This window comes from Coturnix japonica, chromosome 25 (genome assembly GCF_001577835.2).
Source record: "Coturnix japonica isolate 7356 chromosome 25, Coturnix japonica 2.1, whole genome shotgun sequence".
In the NCBI taxonomy this organism is placed as follows: Eukaryota; Metazoa; Chordata; class Aves; order Galliformes; family Phasianidae; genus Coturnix; species Coturnix japonica.
Window position 1 is genome coordinate 742,779 of NC_029540.1, and position 22,588 is coordinate 765,366.

At 55.7% G+C, this 22,588-nt stretch overlaps 3 protein-coding genes across 10 annotated transcripts; all 3 read right to left on the bottom strand.

Annotated features, from left to right (window-relative positions):
* Nucleotides 1–2,145: 2,145 nt before the first annotated feature.
* Nucleotides 2,146–10,211, bottom strand: LOC107324427 (ETS variant transcription factor 3). The gene is made up of 5 exons (XM_015884439.1): nt 10,085–10,211; nt 8,943–9,005; nt 7,733–7,970; nt 5,893–6,008; nt 2,146–3,410 (listed from the first exon to the last, which is right to left on the bottom strand). Exons 2-5 carry the CDS (start codon nt 8,986–8,988, stop codon nt 2,212–2,214), a joined length of 1,599 nt encoding a protein of 532 aa, XP_015739925.1. The 5' UTR covers nt 8,989–9,005; nt 10,085–10,211; the 3' UTR covers nt 2,146–2,211.
* Nucleotides 10,212–10,443: 232 nt separating this feature from the next.
* LOC107324434 (SLAM family member 8-like) lies at nt 10,444–14,226 on the bottom strand. Of its 2 annotated transcripts, none has more exons than XM_032449171.1 (6): nt 14,061–14,226; nt 11,828–12,136; nt 11,240–11,518; nt 11,053–11,169; nt 10,901–10,971; nt 10,444–10,796 (listed from the first exon to the last, which is right to left on the bottom strand). In XM_032449171.1, exons 1-6 carry the CDS (start codon nt 14,200–14,202, stop codon nt 10,728–10,730), a joined length of 987 nt encoding a protein of 328 aa, XP_032305062.1. In that variant the 5' UTR covers nt 14,203–14,226; the 3' UTR covers nt 10,444–10,727. The 2 variants fall into 2 exon arrangements, with proteins under 2 accessions (XP_032305062.1, XP_015739941.1); XM_015884455.2 differs by lacking the exon at nt 14,061–14,226 and adding an exon at nt 13,547–14,050.
* A 34-nt stretch (nt 14,227–14,260) lies between these two features.
* Nucleotides 14,261–21,664, bottom strand: LOC107324433 (SLAM family member 8-like). Of its 7 annotated transcripts, XM_015884451.2 has the most exons (9): nt 21,040–21,664; nt 19,716–19,887; nt 18,854–19,084; nt 16,453–16,794; nt 15,915–16,208; nt 15,689–15,808; nt 15,514–15,605; nt 15,297–15,410; nt 14,261–15,061 (listed from the first exon to the last, which is right to left on the bottom strand). In XM_015884451.2, the coding sequence occupies exons 3-9, from the start codon at nt 18,924–18,926 to the stop codon at nt 15,017–15,019; spliced, it is 1,080 nt and encodes a 359-aa protein (XP_015739937.1). In that variant the 5' UTR covers nt 18,927–19,084; nt 19,716–19,887; nt 21,040–21,664; the 3' UTR covers nt 14,261–15,016. The 7 variants fall into 7 exon arrangements, with proteins under 7 accessions (XP_015739937.1, XP_015739939.1, XP_015739938.1 ...); XM_015884453.2 differs by lacking the exon at nt 19,716–19,887 and having other exon boundaries at nt 18,854–19,079; XM_015884452.2 differs by lacking the exon at nt 19,716–19,887.
* Nucleotides 21,665–22,588: the final 924 nt, after the last annotated feature.

Sequence of the window (22,588 nt, forward strand, 5' to 3'; positions counted from 1 at the left end):
CCACCCCCCCTCCCTCCTCAAAACAAAATGGTTTAAACATTAACATGCTCTGGATTGATTAATTAATACAGGCGGACGTTGAGAGAATTTTCAACCATTTAAACTTTACAAGTTTAAAAGATTTTGGCACATTGGAATATATATATAATTTTTTTTTTTTTTTTTCCTTTTTCTATTTTTTTTTTTCTTCTTCCTCTTTCTTTCTTCTTTCGAAAGGTTTAAAAATGTCCTTTAGAAACATCCTCACCACCCCCCCCCCCTCTTACCCCCAAAGGGGGTAAAGAAGGACAAGGGGGGGGGGTTGCCCTGGGCGCTGGCCTCGCACCCAGCTCCGTTATCCTGAGAACCTGAGTCCTTATTCCCTGATGGCGGAGCTCCCTGTTTGCAGTGCAATGGCTATGAAGAACCCCAGGGCACGAGCCTGGAAACCGATTACAAACATTTAAAGCCAAACGACAAGTTCATCTTTTATGGGTTTGGTTTGTTGGGTTGGGTTTTTTTTTTGTTTGTTTGTTTGTTTTTTTGCCTTAAAGAAGCACAAAAGGGGCAAATTTGCCCCCCCTCCCCAAATGGGAGCAGCCTCCCCATAGGCTCCGGCACTTGGGAATGAGGGGCGACGATATGCGTTACGGATGGGAAAGGCCTCGTGTTGCTAATTCCTGAGTTCACGCTTGACGCTGGCTGTAGGGCTGGGGAAGGCTCCTGCCCTTTTTTTTTTCCCCTTCGGCCCCGGTGCCAAAAAAGAAAAATCCCGGTGCCAAATCCCAGTTTGCAGGGATGCTCTCCAGTCTGCAGCCACATTCACTGCGTATCGGATGAGGGGAGGGTAAGGAAGGGGGGGGTGTGTTGTGATGCTGTGCTCACACACCCGACCCCCTCTGAGCATCACCAAACCTCCACACCCCTGTCGGCCGGGACCATCAACACGCAGCCACGTTGTGGGCACAGCTCTGCCCCCAAAATGCAGGGTCCATCCAATCCCGATTTCCTTACGAGGAATCTCATTTTGGAATCCATCCCGATGCAGCACAGGAAGGTGGAGGGAGAGCGTTCCTCGGCGTAATCCGGAGCCTAAATTAATCAAGCCTAACGAGAACCGCAGCTACGTAGGGAAATAGCAGATTTATAGCAAATACAGTGAGATTTACACCGCGGGTTGGGGCGGCTCCATGCAGCCCACGGCTCCTGCGACCACTGTGGGGCTGAATCCACCTCCACCGAGAAGCCCGACCTCGGCCACCGCCTCTGGCTCCTCATAGGCTCCTTCTGCCAACAGACCCTGCTCTCATAAAGTGTATATACGTAGTTAAGGCATGAGTCAAAAGTGATAGGGGGAACCAAACAAAAGGAAATAAGATTGAACAAAGCTCCTGTCATTCCTTCTCCATGAACTCACCACAATCATTTCAGTGTTAAATCTTCCAATCACTCCCAGCTCCACCCATACCATTACGAAAAGAATATATATATATATTTTAAAAAAAAAAAAAATATCCTAGGGTACATTTTAATGCGTATATTAAAGGCATTAGGTTATTTTTTTTTTTTTTTGTTGGTTTTTCTTTTTTCCCACCCCCACTCCCTTCCCTGAAAGATTCTATAATTTGCTCATGGCTTCTGCAGTATTAACTGAAAGGCCCAAAGGACGGCGGCTGCGTCCTGAAGCGCTGCCGTGTCCCATCACACAGAGCTGTCTCTCTGCAGCCCTCTCCAACCCGAGGACAGTGCAATATTCTCTCTCTCCCCTTCCTCCCCCCCAACCTAAATCCCCCTCCGTACCCCACCCAAAAAGCAGACAGCTTCCAATGCTGGCACACAGCACACGTCTCCCATCGTCAGGAAATCCTCCCCGCCATCGCACCAGACTCCATCAAATAGGGAACTAGATGAACTCAAAAAGAGATTCCCACTTCTATAAATACTAGATAGAGCGTACAGGGAACAGACTGCATTCAAGTTCCTCTGTCTCGGTGGAGGCCTCAACCCCTCTGGAGTTCATGCGAGGTGTGAAGCTCAGCACCCTCGCCCTCTCCTAATCGGAACAAGACAACCGCGTCTCACCTGCAAGTCAACAATGAAAACAAAGAACACAACCCCCCCCTCCCTCCCCCAGTCTCTAGAATTACCAAACCAATCTAGCCCCAGCCCCCCCCCCCCAAAAACGCTCTGCAACCTTGCTACATAAATACACTGATGGTTTCTGCACTCAACCTAAGCGTCGGAGGCAGCGGCAGCCGCCACAGCCTTGGGCCCAGCTGCGAGGTGAGGGCTGCCCAGCACCCCATTCCATGGGACACGGCCATTAGGGTGCTCCTCGGGGGCATCTGCCTGCCGGTCCCCGTTCCAGCGGCGCTTGAGACGCAGCTTAGGGGGCATCAGGGCATCCTCACGCTTCTCCTGCGCTCCAGGTTCTCCGGACGGCTCTCTAGGGGGCTTCTCACCACTGCTCTCCCCTTGATCTTGGGGCTCTTCGGCTGGGCCCAGGGCCTGGGTGGGCACCAGTGGTGCTGGGTGCCAGGATGGGGCTGCAGGTCTGGCAAACACCGGACCCTTCTCCTCTTCCAGGCTGGTGCTGGGTGCTGCCATGCTGGAGTTTTCCTCCTTCTCGCTTTTGTCTTTTCCCTTTGCAGGTGGATCTTCACGCTCGGCCTCTTTCTCCACGGGGGGCTCGAGCTTCACCCTAGGGGGAGGTGGAGAGGCGAGCTGGGGGGTCGCTGACTCTTCATTGCTTTCCAGTCTCTCCCTGTTTTTGCGCCCGACGGGTGGAGGCTGCAGCTTGATGGGGAATTGGGGCTGCTCCTCCATGGGCATTTGGCACTGTAGTGGTGGCACCATGAGCCCCGGATAGCGGGGGAAAGTCCGCGGGCTCAGATGGTAGTTGAAGACGGAGCAAGCTTGTGAATGCAGGTAGTGTTTCATTTCCTCAGGGTTGAAAGAGAAGCAGCTGCTGCCTGTGAAGGGGCTGAGGCCTGGAGACGGGCTGTAGGAGAACAAGGTGGGAGTCAGGGACAGCGCAGGCGAGATGGGGACGTTGAGGACCCCGCCACGTCCTGGCAGAGGGGACACGGCAAAGGGGCTGTGAGGATCCGGGTAGATGCTGGGCCTGGTGAAGAGAGGCAGCATGATGTCTGGCTTGCGCTTCTGATGGTTGACACCCCCGGCGCCTGCGGTGTTGCGTGAGGCCATGAGATCCACACCGCGGCGCCAATCGGCGGAGCCATCCTCCAGCTCTGGCAGGTCAGGCTTCCTCTCACCGCCGTCACCCAAAGCCTCTGGGTTGGATGGGACCAGGGAAGGGCCGGAGAAACGGCCGGGCTGTGCATCATCAGTGGGAGAGTGGCTGTCCAGAGGTGGGAAGTGGAAGCGGGATGAAGCCGTGGGGACGGGAGGAGCGCTCTGCGGCACAACACCTGGGCGCGGGGAAAGGAAAAGAGAGGGGGAGAGTTAAAAGTGCCGTTGCCAAGGGAGTTAAATCAGAGGCAGAGCTTCTTTTAGGGCTGCACCCGCAGGCATTTGGAAGAGCAACACAAAAATACCAGGAGCTCTCAGCAGACGATCAGATGGGAGGCACCTTCCCCATCTGCTCCCCTCGCTCCTGCCCACCTCAAAACCTCGCTGCTGCTGGGAGGAATCTTCTCCTCTCCGCCCTGGCGGAGGTTTCTCAAGCCTCCAGCAGCACTGAAGGAACTTCCACTTTTGAATGCCCTCCCCTGACCTCTTCGCTTTGGTTTAACCAGAAAATGGCCTCAGTGACGGCGCGTTAGGAGCACGGTTAAGCAATTGTATGCCAAGGCCACCAGCAGAAACGCTGCTGGTAAACCTCAAACTCTCGAGGTGTAATACTGAAAGTCTCTGATTTGTGGATGTTCTCTCTCTGTTATTTCTACCCATAACAGTCCTAGCTCCTGCAGGCTTCTCTTCTCCATCTTCCTCAAGCAAGTTAGTGGTTCTGGTGCCAACAGAACCAAGTCCTGCACCTTATTCCTTCTGCACTGAGGCAAATTCCTCCACATGCTTTCTCACCTCCACAACACACCGTCTGATTCTCCTTTCCCTTCCAAACTGCGTGAGCGAGTCAAGAAACCTGATTCCAGTGCCTCAAACAGGTTTGATATCCCAACCCCCATCCCAGCCAGAAGGAAAGAAAACAGGTTGTAATTAGACAAGTGCATTCCAGTTCTCCAAACTTCTTTTTTTAAATGCATGCCCCAGAGATAGGAGGGAGTGGCTGCAAACAGGGAAAAGGAACAGCAGTGAGCAATATTGAGCTGGAACTGCCCAGACTTGTTGCTGCAAGTAATTATAGATTTGCAGCACTGTTTCGTACTACATCTTACACCCCCATGCTTTGGCTAAGGACTCCTGGAGAATACATTTCCTTCTCCCCGCTGCCGTAAAGGCAACGTGTCTCACGCAGGTGAGGCCTCTATGAATATTTCTCTTCTCCCAGTCCTGCCTTCTGGGTTACTGCCTGCCCAGAGGACAAAGCCTTGCTATCACACCAGGCCTCCCCCAAGGCAGAGATGGATGCAGGCGGCTCCAACTGCCAACATCAACGTGCAGTCATCGCTGTACGTAGGCACAGAGCGCGCAGCACCGATGAGAAATCGCCTTGCCCACACGTAACCTGTTTTTCTCAGCCACTGAGGTTTCAGAGTCAACATTCAATCCCCACTTTTCCCCCACTCTCTCCCTTCTCTCTCTCTGCTAGACGAATCTTCAAGGCTTCCCCCGAGGCGCTCTGCTCTTCTGGAGGTGAGAACTGAGAACACGGTGCTGTGAGAAAGGCTGGTTCAGGCGCCTCTGCAGTCACGCTTTCTTTGCTGCGGAGAGTTTGCAGTCTAGGGCCTCACTGTAATGACTTCCAGAAGTTTTTTTTGATGGACACGATCGCCATTCATTTCTCTGGTCCTGTGGTGGCTGTTCAGTTTGGAGACAATCAGGCCAGCTGCAGAAATCTAGCTATGGGGGGATTTAACTCCACCAAAAAGGATCTTCCAAACAAAGGACCCTCCTTCCAGAGAAACCACAGCAGTAATGCTGACTCCAGGACAAACCCAGCGTGAACTTCTGCTACTGCTTCTGGCAAGAGACTTAAAGGCCTTTTAGGACAAGCAGTGAACAATTACGCTCCGTTCCCAAACTCTTTTACTTGTTATCCTGAGTGTCAGCACACCGTTCTGCTGCGGGGAGGATCAAGAAATACCTGTGATTTTAGCCAAACTCTGACAAGCTATTACACTTTCCTGGAGACTCAGAAATGCTCTGTGCTCACTATGAACTCTAGGCACATTGGTTAAACAAACAAAGAAACAAAAGAACAGCCCTTTTTGGATACGAAAGGAATAAACCTGCAACAATAAGGGGCTTTTGCAGGAGAGGAGCAGAGAACAAACTGCTGCTAAGCTGTGAACTTTCCAATAGTGCTGACAGATACGCCTCGCTGTGCACCTCTAAGCGCCTTGTCAAGGAGGCTCACATTTATATGGTGCCATAAACTTACATTACAAACATGTGAGGCAAGGTCCCTGCAAGAGAAATAAAACCCTCTTATCCCAAGGACACCCGCACCCCAACAGCAAAGCAAAGCAAAGCCGCAGCACCAATAAAGGCAGTCCAGCAGGCAGGCTCAAATAGGAAACCAAAATGCCTCCAGTCTCCCCTGAGGACAACCACAGATGCGCCAGCGACAAGCTGAGGGAAGGAGCACAGCAGATAAAGCTTTATCAGTGCCCAGGCATTCCCACCACATCAGCCCTGATTGCCCCAGCAGGCTTTCAAGAGTAGGAGGTGACTGATAGGGGGATGTGCAGAGGCTGCTGCTGCTGCTTTGGCCCCACTCCTGCACTCATTGACATGCAGGGAAGTTGACAGCCCCGGTTCTGTGCTCACCGTTAGGCCGAATGTTGATGAATGGATAGTTGGGCATCACCAGCTTGTTGAAGTTGAACTTGTACGTAAACCTTTTGCCCTTTGTCTTGTGAAGAATCCTCTTGTTGTAATAATATCTATAAAAGAATCGTAAAGAGACCAATCAATGCACGTGGCAATCTGTTTAAGAGTCTTTGTTTTGCAGTGCTACCAACATCCACCTTTGATATACCTATAAAATGAACCCGATGGGATCCAGAACTGACTTAGGTGACAGCCTGCACTGAGACAATGAACCTGAGAAAGGGGAATCCATACTTGAGACTCTGGCAGAACAAAACTCAGTGTAATCAGAGGGACCAAACAAACTGGATGCCCTCTGATTTGATTTTTCCTTCTGTCTTCAAGGCCTAGAACAATGCCACAAGCAGTGCAGTGTACAAGGCATCAGACTGGACATCAGGAGGGCTGGTTCGTGCTTCCATCAGGCCTGTGAGCAAGTTGCTTCCCTTCCATTTACCCATCAGCACCATAATTCACAGCCCCAGTGAAGGCAGAGTGCACAACTCACGGGGAGAAGAGGTACAAACTGCACCACAGCCTCCTCTCTATTTACACCACCACCACTGTTCATCCTCAGCCATGTAATAATGGTGTACAAAGGTGCTGCATACGGATCCCAGCCACAATCCTTTACACTCACAGCTAGGTTAACACATGCTGTTGCCACAGCACATGCTAAACAAAGCAGCGTTAGCTCCTAGAGAAGGAGGGGGGAACAAGCCAGAGCTCCCCACCTGGAGGAGCTGTCAATAGCCACAGCGCTCCTGTCCCACTGCTGTCACATTTGGCACCGAGATGCCAAGACATGATCAGTGTTGGCAGGTGGTGGCTATTTTCCACTCCCATGAATCAATTACAGCTTCAGTGCCATTCAATTTATCGTTTCCTTCCTGTTCCAGCATGGGACTCGAGTGCTTGCTGCCTTGTTTGTCTTTGCCAGCTCCACCCAGGAGGTATCAGAGGGCGTAAGGCAGCGAAGTCCACGTAGCAGACAGTGCTGATAATGCCAGGACCTGTCAAGAACCCGGGAGCTCCTGACGGGCTGGAAATGCTGAAATGCTTCATAGGCTTGTGTGACATTCTTACTGTCTGTATTTCAAAACACAGATTAGCCATTGAAGAAACAGGAACAGTCTGAGAGAGTCTAAATAAAACAGGGCTAACTTTTAAGGGAGATTTTGGTATTTAGAAGTGCAGAGAAAGAAGCAATCTGCCCATCTCAAATGAGGGGACATCGGTGGCTGGATGGTGCCCTTCACCCACAGGCAACTTCATGTCACCAGGCTCAGGACATGGAATTCAACACTATATGTGACAAACTGTGAAGGGGATGGTGACAGGTGACTGACACACACCCAATCCCTGGGACGGGCACCAGGTTTAGCAGTAAATAAACAAGGGCATGTTAGAAAGGGGAGTTGCTTTCTCTGAAACGGTACCATTGATGGTGTGATAATAGAGTAACACCTCTGGTTTCCTCCCACACCTTCTTGCTCAAGCCAGCATCAGCAGTGGAAGCAGTGAAAAAAGAGACAGAAAAGCTCCCCGGAAGGAACCCATCCTGATAATAACAACCTGAGCACATGGTGTAAATTTATGCCGTGACGCTTGGCCACAAAACACGTCACTGAGATCCAGGAATTCCCTCTCTTGTGCCTCCCTACTCACACCCTGGTACAACCAAACCTTGCCAGGCAGCCTGGCACACTAGAACTCAGATTTGATGCAAACAAAACTAAGTCGAAACAAAACACCTGCTGTAAGTTATTCAGATGGGTGGGTTGGGGAATCCGCTCACCTGAGAGCTCGGCTCAGCTTGTCGTAGTTCATCTGGGGTTTGCATTTCCTCCTGCCCCACAGCCGTGCCACCTCGTCGGGGTCCTTGATGACAAACTCCCCATACTCGCCCTGCTGCCAGGCAATGACATGGCGGAACTCCTCCTTCTGCAGCAGCTCCAGGATGAAGTGCCACAGCTGGATCTGACGGGAGCCGGGGCTCGACTCCGCCTTGTAGGCCCACTCAGGGAAATGATAACCTTAGGAAATGCCAAAAAAGAGGCGTTCAGACAGTGGCTCACAGCTACAGAGCTCCCAAGAGCCAAGTGCTACAGCTGGGAATGAGTATCTGTGCTACATATCGGTAATGTTCTTTCCAGAGGAGGACCACGGAGCATCGCTGGGAGCTGTAATTCCAATAAGTATTCAGTGCAGGAGCAAAGAAGCCCAGATTTCTCACACTAGTTGCTCATTTTCTTACTCATTTTACCCCTACTCTCCTTGGAGAAATCCCAAGGAATAAATGGGAAAACACGAAGGGGTATGAGAGCCATACAAGAGTCAGACACAGTGGAAATGAGCCCAAGAAACATTGACAGGATTTGGACTTCAGGTGCCTCAAAATAACGAGGTAAAACAAAACCAGGTCTGAATATCTGGTTATTCAGGAGGCAAACATGGGTGGCTCTGGGGGGGGTCTCTTGTTCCCCATCCCTCGAAGCACAGCACCCTGCTCCAGCCTCAGCCTCGCCAACAGATGTTTCTGAGCGGCTGCCAAGTTCGGCTCCGTCAGAGCAGTTTCCCAGCACAGCTGCTATTGCGTGGTTTTCCAAATCATTGTGGCCACAATTTGCAGCTCAGGCAGCGTGCACGGAGCCTCGGCGTGCTCAAATGGCACCCACCCCACATCCCTCATCCCCCCACATCGCAGCCTGTGGCTGAAACAAACCCAATGAGCTTCGTGCCAGCCCAGGGGGAGCACACTTAGATCTCCCAAACAAAATGTCTCCACGAGGATCCATTTGCATATTAACGCAAAGCTCAAGAGGCTGTAAAACTGGCTGAGAACGCACCGAGAAGGAGCCTTATCGATTCCAAGTGACACACACAAGCAAAGAGCTTTGAGGAGAGGTGGAATTAATCCCTCCTGAGCTCCTTCAGCTTGGGAAAAGAATTCGTAACAGCTGAACACCCCGAGCTCAGCCTTCCACGCGGCGCGTGTGTGTCCTTACCTCCTCCTCCTTCTGGCTTATCCACAATGCTGCAGCCTGCTTTCATTTTCTCCCTCCTGCTGACTGTGAAATAGAAGGAAATCAGCTCTATCGCTACGCGGGCAGTGATTTAAATCCCAACCCTCCCCTCCCTGCACCCACAGCCCACACTCGGTGCCCCCCGTACGGGCTCAACTCAACGCTGCCGTGTCGGAGCGGCCCCGACGGGGGCCTTGAGGCAGACAAAACAAGCCCAGTGCAGTTTGTCTCCTGTTACGAGACGGCCCCGCTGCCAAAACACACAAGCCGCTGAGCTCACCCAGATGTACCAGCGAAGGGAGGGGGGAATAGGAGGGGGGGGATCCCGGCTCTCGCTCCTCATTCACATCTGACTTTAATTTCAGGAGGCGGCCGTCGGGCCGGGCGTTACCTGCGGGCGGGGCAGCGGCACCGAGCGGCGCCCGGGGAGGGCTCGACTACCGGGGGAGGGGGGAGACGGGGGGTGAACGCCGCCAACCAGCGGTGGAGGCCCGGCCCCTCGCTGTCCCCGCCGGGGTTTCCTGCCCGGCGCCGTCGCTTTGAAATGGTAACGCCATGTAAATAGCTCCGAGGGGCAGAGGCGGCGCCGGGGCTCCGGGCTCCCGTTACAACGCCGGCGGCGAGGCCGCCCCCCCCTCCCCACCGCCTGCCTGCCTGCCTGGGCCTGCCCACCCGCCGCCGTTCTGCCGCCCCTGCTCCGGGGCTGCGGGCGCTGGCTCCTCGCCCCCACCACTATTATACACCCACCACGATCGTGCCGCCCCCGTTACCATCACCCTTCCTCCTCCGCCTCCATCCCGTCGCTGCCGGTTACCGGTTACCGGTTCGCTTCTCCACGCGGCCTCCCCCGCTTACCCCCCCCCCCACCACCCTCATCTATTCAAAGCCATTAAACCCCACCGAGCCCCTCCGGTAACCGGGGCTGCCCCCAACTCCTCCGCTCCTCCCTCCGTGCTCACGGTACCGCCGCCCCCGCCCCCGGTGGAGCCGCCCCCAGCCCCTCTATCCGTTCTCCGTTCTCCCCCCTCCACCCCCGCGATACCGAAGCGACGTGAACGTCGTGGCCCATCCACAACACGGGAAGCGGCGGTAACGACTCGGCCGCTACCGGATCCGGGACCCACCTGCGGGGGCGGCACGGGCCGGGCCTGGTCCGGCGGAGCGAAGCGGGTGCGGTGGGGGCGGCGGAGCGCTCCCGGACCGCGGTGCCGATGGAGGAGGAGGGGGGGGGGGGTGAGCGCCGCTCGCCTCGCTGCTGCCGCCGCCGCTGCCTCCCCCGCACGGCCGCCGGAACCGGAACTCACCGCCACCGCCCACACACTTCCGGGCACGCTCCCACGCACTTCCGCTTCCGGTTTGAGCGGGTGCGCGCACGCAGAGCGTCACGCTGACGTATTCCCGCTACGGGTGGCGGTGAGGGACAAAAGAGGGAGGAAAGCGAAAGGACTCGAGGGGGGCTTGATGCTGCGTCCCCCTCCCCATAACCCTGCACGCACACAGACACTCTATTCTCTTCTCAGTCTTTATTGGGGCTGTGTAGAGAGCGGGATGCTGGGAGCACCGCAAGGCCTGTGCTCATGTATGGGGGGGAAGGGGAAAGAACAAGTCCCCCTGTATGGGGGCAGCCTGTCCATCCGTCCATCCATCCATCCATCCATCCATCCATCCATCCATCCATCCATCCATCCATCCATCCATCCATCCATCCACCCATCCATCCATTCGTCCATCCATCCATCTGTCCGTCTGTCCATCGTGGTTCCTCCTTCAGACCTGCAGCCATCCTGTCCCATCCCTATGGGTCCCCACCTCGCTGTAGATGGTTCTATTGGGGTCCTTGGGGAATATGGGAACAGCCCAGGGTCAGGGGGCTCAGCAGGGACACCAGGGGACATTGCTGTCCCCACCCCCCCCTGCTGGGTGTTGGGTCACCAACCCACCTGCTCATCCCTGTTCTCAATATCTCCCCTCTGTACTTGGGAATACAGCAGCTCCTCGGGGCAGGTGGCAGCTGTGGGGCAGGTGAAGCCATGAGGGATGGGGATGGACCCCTCCTGCTTACCTGCAGCCTTCACCCCGCAGCATCACCCACCTCTATCAGCAGCTTTCCTCCTCCTCCTCCTCCTCAGCAGGTACAACGTGATGCTCAAGGCTCCCAGCACAACCACCAGCACTGCCAGGTAGATGGGCCACCTCCACCTGTGTGACTCTATGGGGACAAGTTACTGGGGTGGCTCTGAACACCTGATGTGGTAAAAGGGGATAGATAAGAGCTTTACCTTGTACACACAGTTCTGCCACGTTCACAGACTTGCTTTGCTCCTGTACTGGGTTCCGGGCCATACAGGTGTAGATGGCATTAAGGGCACTGGTGGGGATGGTCAGGTTCAGCATTTGACTGTTGTTACTTCGTCTCCAAAGTGCATTGGAGGTGTTGTCATCCAGCCAGGTGATCTGGGCCCTGCTTCCAGCCGGCACAAAGCACTGCAGGAGGATGTTGCAGTCCTGGGCACTATAGGACAGCATCTCGTGGTGGATCAGGGGAACCGGTATGGGCTCTGTTGGGAGTGTGAGCAGTGCTGCTGGGTTAAAGCTACCTGCAGGTACATGGGGACTGCAGCATCAAGGCACCGAAAGGGACAGGCAGACAAAGGGCAGCGAAAGGGAAGTGCAGATGGAGGGCAGATATGTCATAAAGCAAGAAAATCCCCTGAGGAGATGGTCAGCAGCAGAGTGCACCCAGGAAAAGGGGAAGGGAAACCACTGATAAATGGCTGTACAAAAGGATTTGTCACTTCTCTCTGCAGGCTGGAAACCCCAGGGATGGGGGGTGGTGTTTCTGCCCCCACAAAACCCCTTCAGCTCACCATAGACAGTGAGGTTGAAGAAGTCTTCATCCACCTGTGATGACTGATATGTGATGCGTGCATCATAGACCCCGCTGTCACCCAGCTCCAGGGCATTGATCTGCAATGTGTCGTTGAACAGCTTCATCCTCTGCCTGTTATACTTGCAGTTCTTCAGGTTGTACTCAGCCACTTCTATTTTCTGGTTGGTGTCGGTTTTGAAGCTCCAGATGACCCTCTCCACACTGTTACCAGGGTTCAGCTGCAGGTGGAGCTGCACTGAGTCCCCCAACACTCCGCTCACTGGTTTGATCTGGATGGCTGCAGTGCCTGGTAGGACAGCAGTACTCAGTGGGATGCTGAGTCCCAAACACCCTCTTGAGTTCCTTAACCTTCTCCATCACCTCCCCTTGCCCGTCGCTGGGCACTGCTGTGCTGATGCCACATGCTTGCAGTGCTGCGATGTCCTCACACCACCCTGTCCCCATTGCAGAGCTGGAGGTGGAGCAGGCTTAAGGGCGAAGCCCATAATAATTCCCTTCAGAGACCCTTCAAAGCTGGAGGCTGAGCTGCAGGGTGCAGCAGGGCCGAGTGCAGCTCTCTGTTCCCAGCCCTGTGGTGAGACACAGAGCTCCTTTGACGTGAGCAGGAGGCAGTTTTTAGACACAAAAAAGCTGCAAAGAGGCGACCGTGCTTGGGACCGCTGCGTCCCCACATCACAGAGCCCATCCTGCATCGGCCCCTCACTTCCTGCCCACACTCAGGGCCAGCCACACAGTTCCCATCCATTGCACCATGCTCCAGTTTGCAGAGAGGAAGGCAAAGCTGCAGGGGTCAGCATGAAGACAGCAAACAGCAATGGGGCCAGGGTGGGGGGGTCCACAGCCCCATAGCACCCAAAGATCTCTATTTTGGGGGGGCAGATGCTGACACAGAGCAGAAATGCATCCCCATGAATCACCCATGGTGGCACTGAGCCACCTGCCCATATTTTGCCCTAAACAAATGCTCCGCACCAGTGTGCAATGCAAACACAGCCTCTGCAATTCAGTCCTGCTATGGGAAGCTCCTAGGTGTTGTCTGCTCGTCTCCATCCCTTCCCTATCCCCATCCTTTCCCTATCCCCATCATGTCACCCTGGATTCTTCTGGCTGGTGGGGGCTGCACTCATTGAAGAGCTGTGGGTGCCTGGCTTTATCCTGTTGCAGCCCCAGCAGCACTGAGCAGCTTTTGCACAGCAGAGCATCTGCTTGAGAGCTTCAAGCTGTGCAAGAAGACCCCCGTAGGCTCTTAAAAATGAATGGGAGAGCAGAGTCCAGCACAAAACCCAGCAGTTTTGAGGACAACATGGGGCAGATCAAGGTGCAAATGGCCTCCGCCTGGTTCCAGCCCTACTGCTGACAACAAACTTCTCCAGGTGTGATTTATGCTGTCAGTAAATAGAGTTGAGTGATGCCTTGCCTGGTGCCAAGCTCTGCCTGTACAGCTTCACCCATTGCTGGGAGCGGACACATCCCCAATCAGGTTCCCCTTGAGAACAGCACTTGGACTCTTTCACACAGTAAAACCCATCTCCCACCCCTCTTAATTCCTAAATACTTTCAAACCTGCACCAAACCCGATGGCTGGGCTTCATTCAACCCCACACCCACGCTTCCATTGGGTTCCCACAGCAGCAGCATTGCTGCTGAGCCCCCTTCAGCTCTCCCCCTCCCCATCCCATCCATGCTCAGCCCCTACCTGTGGTGACAAGGAGCAGAGCCAGCAGCTGGGGGACGAAGGGACATCGCCGGCCACTCAGTTGCCCCATCTCTCTGTCCTCCATCCCCCCCTTTTAAGGCAGCAGCAGCCTCAGCTGCGCAGGCGGTGGGGATGTCATGCAAATCTACCCACAGGGAGCGGCAGCATGGGGACAGCACGAGACCCTGCCCAACCCCATTGGTAGCTCAGCAACGTATCCATGGCTCCTAGGGCAATAAATGAGGGATGGAGCCCGGATTCTGCTGCTTGTTGGGTAAATAACAGCAGCTGGGTAGGCTGTGCCAGACACCTGGCATGGAAAGCATGGGGTCCCCCCATTGCATGAGGCTGCACCAAGAGAATGCACTCAACCCCACAAGGCTGCTTTCCTACTTTTCTTGAAGCAAAACCCCATGCAAAGACATAGAAATGTAAAAGACAACCCCAAGCCCTGCAGGGGAATGGAGGATTTGGAGAAGCACACGGGGTTGGGACGTGGTGCAGAGTTGCTCACCAATTGCTGCTTCTGTGTTTCCAAAAGGGGGAAGCGAGAGGCAGCTTCTGGGTAGGCAGCAGCAAACTGTGCACAGCCCTGGGATGACGTGACTGCGAGGGGTCCACACATGTGGGTGTGCACAGCAGATGTACGCCTGCATGCACAGCTCCACGCACACAGCCCCACACCCGGCCCCACTCACGCTGTCAGCTCCTTGCTAAGCTCTCACCAAGATTTATTTGCTGTTTTTACAACGTGGGGAGGTCGGGCCAAGCACGGGGCCCATGACGGTAGGTGCTGGACACACACAAGTGAAACTTTCCCCCCCCCCCTCCACCCCCTCCCCCCTTAATGGCAGCACATAGGCGACACAGGAATGGCTATGGGGTGGGGGAAGAGCGGGTTTATATCCCACAGGCATCAGTCCTCCCCCAGGCCCTTGGTCCCCCCCATATGGCCCTGGGGATGTTACCACCAGGGTCTGCTCGACCTCAAGAGAGGGGGGAAGGGGTGCTGAGTTAAAGGCTGGGAGCAGTGGGGGGGTCGTGGGGGGCCAATCTGCCCTAGGTGGTCCCATCCTGGATATTGCAGTGCTTGGATCTGCCCCCACCGACCCAACTTTGCCTCCCCTTGACTCCAATTCCTCCCTCCCCTCCCCCCAAATATAAAGGTTTTGGTTCCCCTCTTCTTGCTCCAGGGCAGCCCACTCTCTCAGCTGGTAGAAATAAGGCTGGGACCCCCAGTTGTGTGGGTGATGGAGCCACGTCCCAGCCCGGTGCTGGAGGAGGGACTCAGCCTCATCGTTGCCGCTCATCTCCATGTCCCCAAAGGGGCCACGAGGGCTTCAGACAGAGGGTTGGACAAACCAGAGGTGGGTAGGAAAGCATCCGGCCAGCTGTACCCAGAGATGGCACCTCCATCCCTGGAGCCAAACCAGGGGCTGGAATGGGGTTGGGTTTGGCACACAATGCACATTACAGCCCTTCGGTTGCATCCTGATGCTCCGGCGCTGTTGGTGCCTGTGGGGAGAGAAATCCTTCAGCTGGGACCAAGGGCTGCCCCAAGTCTATCCACCTGTCTGTCTGTGCATCTCCCTGCAGACAGTGCTCATCCCTCCTCTCCCCTTTCTCTACCATACCCGGACCTGGCGTGGGCACATCATGCAGTGACAGAGGTGGGGAGTGCCTCCCATGCCCCGGTCCCCCCGGGGGCAGACATGGCCACGGGCCACCCGCACCTGAGGGCCTATGTCACCTCCTCGGCCGTTTCCTCTGGCTCCTGTTGGATCTGTTCATACACGGTGCTGCCTGGTGCTGGTGCTTTCTCTGTTGAAGTTGGTTCCGGGTTGTTTTCAGGGGGACGTAGGCCCTAAGGAAGAATCAAGGTGTATGTGGCACTTCCAACCCTGATGTGATGGGGACCCCAATGCATTGCGGAGCCCCAAGCACAGCCCAACCCCACTGCTCCTCACCTGGTCATTACCTTCCGGGGGGCTGCGGTGCACGATCTCAGTGTATTGAGGCTCTGGGGGGCTCTCCTCAGCCGGTGCCGTGGGGGTGGCAGCTGCAGGGGATGGGACGTAATGGGGGGGGGGAGGTTCAGTGATGGGCCTGATCGCAGCTCAGCTCCAAGTTGTTTTTACTGACCTGGATCTGCTGACTTCTCACTGTTGAGCCTCCAGCACCAGAAGGCTCCGCCAAGGCTCACAGCCAGCAGGATGAGGGTGAGGACGATGTACCCTGACTTGGAGAAGGACACTTGTCCCCCTGGAGAACACAGAAAGGGGCTGAACCAGAGGATGCTCGTGGGACCCTCACCCAAACCGAGAGCACTCAAGAGTGCTTGGACCCCTGGAACAGCTCAGCCCCTCACCTCCACTGCGGCAGATGCTCTGCAAGTCGAAGGGGACGACCTTCTGGTCAGCAGGGTTGCTGACAGTGCATGTGTAGGTGGCATTGGCAGTGCCAGGCTGTAGGGCCAGGCGCAGCGTGGTGCCATCCGGGGACAGCTGCGAGCGGTCGGTGCCCAGCTCCTGATGGCCGTTGTCCCTCCTCCAGGTGACATTGACAGCCCCTTTGCCAGTGCCTTGGCACTGCAAGGTCAGGTTACACCACTCCAGGGTGCTGGCCAGCAGCTGGCTGTGGGTCCGGGGCCTTGGCACCGACTCTGCACCCAACAGGGAATGGGTCAGCGTGGCATGGTTCTGCTTGGACACATCACACTGCCCTGCATCATAGGGCAGGGCACAGCCAGCCCACAGGTGATAGGAGAAGGGACCCCAAGATGGGGGCTTGGAAGGCCAAACACAAGATGTGAAAGGTTGGGGTCTAACCTAAGTCACATCATTGCTCTGTGCCAGTTTCCCCATTTAAGTGTTTCCAAAGCCCACCCCCATTTAGCAGCTACTCACCATAGACAGAGAGGTTGAAGGATTGGTCCTCCACCAGCGCTGGGTGCAGTTTGATCCGTGCCCCATAGATCCCGCTGTCTCCCAGTTCCAGGGCTCTGATCATCAGTGCTGTGGCGTTGGGCATCTCCAGTCGCTGCTTGAAACGGTCCTGGGGGTCCGGGCGCTCGAAGCCCCCTGGGCCAAACTCAGCCACCTGGATAGTGGCACTGGCACCAGAGGAGAAGCTCCATTCGATCTCCTTCACCCTGCTGCCGGGTGGCAGCACAGGGGAGAGCAGCACCGAACCCCCCAGGATGCCAGAGACCTGCTGGGGCTGCGCCTGCACCTGGCCAAACAGGAGCTCTGGGGACAACAAGGCAGAATGTCACTAAGGGTACAGGATATAGCCTAGGGATAGGCAGAAGGATCCCTGGGGACAGGTCCCACCCGGCACCGCTGTTCCAAGCTGGAGGAAGAGGATGAGGAAGAGGAAGCATCGCCCTGCCCGGTTTGCAGACATTTCTGCTCTCTGCCCATTGCAATGTCCCTCTGCGGGATGGGGACACCACGGAGGTCGTGCGGAGCTGCTGCTAGCAGGGAGGGGAAGTTGCCAGGGTCGAGAGCTGATGTCCAATAAGAGCTACGTGTTCGGATGCCGTAGGTGCATCTGAACGGTGCGGCCGGGCGCTCACCAGAACAATGCTCCAACAGACTCTGCGAGGAGTTCCCCGCCAGCATCTGCAAAACCTCATTGTCCGCCTTAAAACGCGCCTCGGCCCAGATGCCTACGAAAAATCACAACAGTTACAGCAGCAGGACTGGACCAGACCGGGATGGATCTGGCTCTAAATGGATGCTTATGGGCACGCGCCAGTCCTGCATCCCACTGCCGCGTGTGGGTGAGCGTGGGGATATGGAAAGGACTGTGGGTACCTGAGAGGGATGGAGCCACCTCCAGGACTTCAGGTTGAGCCTACACTGTGGATTTTTGGCAGCACCGACTGAGCTCTGCAGTCACGCTCAGCACCAGCTCCTGGCACCGGCAGCTCCCGCCTACCTACAAGCTGTCTCCTCCACCGCCTCCAGCTCTGCTGGCAAGGGAGGGCCAGCGTCTCCTCAAAGCCCCCCACCACCTGTCCCCATTTTACACACTGGGATGCCCAGTAACGAGGCCAGGCTTTGCCCCATCCACGTTGGGACCTGGACAACACATCCCCACAGTCCTCTCCCCCCACCCTGACAGAAACAGATGTGCTTCTATATTAAAGCAGATTAAAACCAGACATCCCAGTGTTCGCTTTATAAAAAGCTCTCGTGCAGCCTGAATTACAAGCTGCTTCTTGGATTTGCTGGGGGAGTGGAGCTCTCCACCACCGGGCACTTGCTGCTCTGATCCTGCACATCAAGGGGCTCTTTGGGATCCTTCCATTGATCGCAGCCTTATGCTGGGCTGAGCCCTGCTCCCTCCCATCCTATGTGACCCTACCCTGGGAGATCCTCACATTTTGGGGCCCAGTTGTGAGCCAGCATGTGAGTTCTTTGCACAGATGTTGAACAGATGCTGAGCCCCAGGATACAGTGAGGGGAGAAGGTGGGAAGGGGGGAGATCACAACATCCCCCAATGCACAGGGAAAACGAAGGCTGGAGAAAGCAGGAGGGTGCCCAGTCACCACCATCACCTCCTGTCCTGGTGGCTTGAGGCCAAGGTCCACGCAAGAAAAGGTTTGGGAGAGGAAGGAGGGTGTTCTCAGTGCACCCTGATCCAGCTCAGGTCTTATACCTCAGTAAAAGATCTCTGAAGGCGATTTAAGCCCTGGGTTTATTCCACACACATCAAGGAAGCTTCACTCTTTCATCACCCCCACGCTCCCAAAGCGGATACCTCTGATCAAGGGGGGCTGGAGACCCCCAGCAGCCCCTCTGCCACCATGTAGGGCCATATTTGTGCCACCATACGCACCCTGTGCTGCCACCGCCAGCCCCGTGCGACGGCCGCACGCTCCGAAGCCAATTAAGCATTAGGAAGATAAAAGCTCCCTGCTAATCTGCCCGGACTAGAAGATGCTTTCTGTCGGAATCGAGGGTTTTATGGGAATTATTAAATGTGTGGATTAGCACGAAGGGAATTAAGGGGATTCCTCACTCAATGCTTTACGTAAGAGCCTCAGCGGGCACAGCCCAGGGCTAACGGGGCTCCATGGGGCGCGAGCGGCGGCGGCAGCAAGCAGAACCCCCCAGGATGGGGCAGTGGGATGCTTGGTGCCCCCCGTTATGAAACCTCTATATGGAGCATCACGCGCTTGCGTGCCTGCATCGGACCCATGCGGCCGAGAGCCCATAAGGATGTAGAACATCAGGGACACAACACAGCAGCACCACTGCCCACCCCGCGGGACGAGGGCACGGTGCCCGGGCACTCACCTGGCACGAAGCCGAGCAGTGCCAGCAGCAACACGGGCAGCCGGGCTGCGCTCCTGGCCAAGTCCCCCTCCATTCCTGCTCTGTGCAGCTCTGGTGGGCAGAGTCAGCGGCGGCAGAGATGGGGAGGAGCAAAGCTGCTGCTCACTGCAATCCGTAGGCAGCCAAGCATCGTGGAGCGCTGCGAGCCTCTTAATTAGCTCGTGGGAAACGAGCAGGCGTGCGGGACCTGCACTGCACAGGGGGGAAATGTGGTTGAGACCCCTTGGGCTCTCAGCATCCTTGGTACCCTAATCAATGAGCAATGCTCCAATTAACAAGCCGTGACCCAATTAATGCTGGTGGCATTCAGTGCATCCCTGCCCCTGTTTCCCGTCCAAAGGGCAGTTCCGCAATATTCATAGAACCTCAGCAGGGAGCCTAAATTGACCCTGAAAACCCCTAATCCCAACTTCTGCCTCTTTTCATTCAAAGCCATTCCCTCTCATCAATCAAGCCATTCCCATCTCATCACTATCAGACCATGTCCAGAGTTGCTCCCCTTCCTGTTTATGACCTCCCTTTAACCCTTTTCCTGAGCACACCCCACACCCAACTGGGCTGAGCTTCTCTGGGTGAAGAAATAGCACAGGAGGGGATGCAGGGTAGGAACCTTCCTCCCCAGCCCCATGTAGGGTGTCACCCATCAGCACCTCAGCCACCATGTTTTCTATTTCAAGCTTCCAACCAAGCAAAAAGAGAAACAGCTTCAATACCACATCTATCTTTCAGCTAAGCTGAGCGTTACGCTGCTGGCTGCCCTCCACCTTCAGCAAATTAATGTGCCCCTAAAGGAATGTTAATGCCAGACCTGCTCCCAGGGTACCTTTAGATGAGGATGTTTGGCCTCATGGCTGCCTCCCTGGTACAGGGCTCAGCCAGGGCTATCCCATCCCTCGATTCCTCCCACATCCCTTGCAGCTAAGCAGGATGCAAAAGGTGCTGAGCAGCAATTTCCAGCCGATGGGGGAGAGCAGCTCCCATGGGGAGTAGGACAGCTGAGAAAAAAAGAGGTTGAAGGCACCAGGCTGCATAACACAGATAAGATGCAATCCTACAAGAATAAGGGGTGTGGATATAACCAGAGCTCAGCAGCCTCACACCACAACCTATGGGTTCAAGCCCCACATGGCCACATCCAGCCCAGGGAGCTCGAGGCCAGTGCTGCTGACGTGCCAGGCTGCACCCGGAGCACCCAAACCCTCCTGCATTGTCCCCATGTGCACAGAGCCCAGGGCTGCCGCAGGCAGGGAACGCCTGTCAGAGACAGGGAAGTCACACAGCTCGCTGGGAACTCAGCTCAACGTGACCGCAATCAGTCACTTCACCCACAGGGAGGGAGGGGAAAAACACTGAAGCTCTTCTCCAAGCTGGGAACATTACACTCGCACCAGCAAGGGGGCCACGTGAGCTTCAAATCAGTTAATTTTTGTGATTTCCACCTATCACTTTGCAGCCGGTCAGGATGAAGGACTGCTCCTTCACCAGCACTGGGCACAATTTGATCTGCTCCTCAGCCAGAGCCATTGGCTCAGACAGAAAACCTGTGGCTGAGCCTGGGGGGAAGCCACTTCCCATCCTCCTCATCACTGCAGCCACAGTGATGGTGACAATGCCTGCACTAAGCAGGGACTCAGAACAGTTCCACACACCCAGAACAGTGTCCTCAGTAGACCTTTGTCCTCACTGCCCTTCCACACTGCCACCACTATAGGGACATAGTTAGGGGACACTGAAGTCACTGTGCACATCCAAGCTGTGTCTGCAGGTTTCCAAGCACTGCACAACCACTGCCTCGCTGGCTCGGGGCTTTCTCCCAGGTGAAGCCTCCTCTTGAAGCAGGATCAACTGTGAGGTTGTGGCTTTCCAGCAGAGGGGAGTGCAGCCTCAAGAATGGCCATGAAATCAGGCAGCAGAAAACAGGTCATTCTCTTGGGGGGGAGGGGAGGGGAAGGAGGGAGATATAGCAGGTGATACCACATCACAGTGGCCAGATCCCAGAGCCATCCTCATGCTCCCACTTCAACCCATAGAACAAGGGCAAACCAGGTCAACAATGAGAGATACCGCATGCAGCAAAAGAGCCCCAGAAAAACCCTGTGTGAGGTGCTGGAGGGTTTAATCACTGCCAGCCTCACTGACTTGCAGACCTGATTTCCACACGTGGCTGTAGTGAAGGCTCCATTAGCACTCAGTGAGTGCAGACATGCTGCTGGGGGACAGATCCTGCTCTGTACCTCCTGTGGTCACTCAAATCAGCTCCAAAGAAGGCAAAACCTCAGCTGAAAACAAAGAGAAGCTCAGCTCTGCATCTCATTATCTAATTAACATCAACTAAATGGTATCCCCAGGTAATGATTTCAATAGCTGCCCTTTGTGGGGAGGGAGAGACACAAGCACAGGCCCCAAGTGTTCTAGTTTTGCTTCTCAAAAAGAAGCTGGGAGACTTAAAATACAACAAGCTGCCGAGCAGCAAAATAGGCCACGGCTTAGCACTAAGTGCTGCCTGAGGCCACGGTGTTGTATTATTTATCACTAAGAGGAATAGAGATCCAACCTTACACACAGGCCGCAATAACACCCATAGCACACAATGAGGCCTAGCTCAACCTCACCTCCCCACAAAGGCCTATGGGGGTCCCAGAGCCCCCCACACCTCACCCTCCCCGAGCACAGAGTCCCCTCTTGAGCTCTGCCATCTCGTTATCCACATCCTCAACCCTCTATCCACATCCACATCCTCTACCCGGCCCCATTACCCCGACCTGGGCCCTTAGACTGCCATCATCCCCCCCCCCCCCCCCCCCCCCCCCCCCCCCCCCCCCCCCCCCCCCCCCCCCCCCCCCCCCCCATCCCCCCCCCTGGCCCCTTTGACCCCCCCCCCCCCCCCCCCCCCCCGCCCCACTCCCTCCGCCATCTTGTCTAGCCGCCACCTGACGCACACTGATGACGTAAAAAACATGCGACACACAAAGACCGCCACGACGCCTCGAGGAGACGCCTGCCAAATCTCGCGAGATTTCAGGCACTATAAATTACCCGCCGGTGAGGGGCGGCCCTCAGTGCCCGCCCTGTTAGTGGGCGGGGGAGGAAGGGTGGGGGGTGCTACGCTGTTGGTTGGGCCTTAAGGTGCTGCTGCGGAGGGCTGAGGCCTGCAGGGGTCGCTACTGTCTCCTCCTGTGCCACTTAGGGAGGTCCCATTCACTGAGCTGAGGAGCCTTCGTGGATATCAGTATCCCTGTGTCTCTCACCCCTGTGGTGCCAGCTTATATTCTGGCCCTTTGTGTCCCCAGGACATGGGATAGGGGATGGGGACGACCCCAGAGCATGGGACAAGGGATGGGGATGACCCTGTATCATGGGACAGGGGATGAGGACGACCCCAGAGCATGGGGCAGGAGATGGGGATGACCCCAGAGCATGGGACTGGGGATGGGAATGACCCCAGAGCATGGGGCAGGGGATGGGGATGACCCTAGAGCATGGAACAGAGGATGGGGAGGACCCCAGAGCATGGGGCAGGGGATGGGGACAACCCAAGCATGGGACAGGGGATGGGGATGACCCTAGAGCATGGAATAAAGGATGGGGAGGACCCTAGAGCATGGGACAAGGGATGGGGATGACCCCAGAGCATGGGACTGGGGATTGGAATGACCCTAGATCATGGGATAGGGGATGGGGACAACCCCAGAGCAT

Bases quoted from the DNA above. Each gene is read 5' to 3' on its own strand.
- LOC107324434 (XM_032449171.1), bottom strand. From the start codon at position 14,202: ATGCAGGCGTACATCTGCTGTGCACACCCACATGTGTGGACCCCTCGC. The intron at 10,972-11,052 runs GTGGGTGATGCT...CCTGCCCCACAG, and splicing joins GAGGAAAGCTGCTGATAGAG to CTGCCACCTGCCCCGAGGAG. The intron at 10,797-10,900 runs GTGGGTTGGTGA...ATATTCCCCAAG, and splicing joins TTGAGAACAGGGATGAGCAG to GACCCCAATAGAACCATCTA.
- LOC107324433 (XM_015884453.2), bottom strand. From the start codon at position 18,926: ATGGAGGGGGACTTGGCCAGGAGCGCAGCCCGGCTGCCCGTGTTGCTG. The intron at 15,606-15,688 runs GTCAGTAAAAAC...CATCCCCTGCAG, and splicing joins TGAGAAGTCAGCAGATCCAG to CTGCCACCCCCACGGCACCG. The intron at 15,062-15,296 runs GTGACATAGGCC...CTCTCCCCACAG, and splicing joins CAGAGGAAACGGCCGAGGAG to GCACCAACAGCGCCGGAGCA.
- LOC107324427 (XM_015884439.1), bottom strand. From the start codon at position 8,988: ATGAAAGCAGGCTGCAGCATTGTGGATAAGCCAGAAGGAGGAGGAG. The intron at 7,971-8,942 runs GTAAGGACACAC...GCATTTCCTAAG, and splicing joins TAAGCCAGAAGGAGGAGGAG to GTTATCATTTCCCTGAGTGG. The intron at 3,411-5,892 runs GTGAGCACAGAA...CCCCGCGCCCAG, and splicing joins CATCAACATTCGGCCTAACG to GTGTTGTGCCGCAGAGCGCT.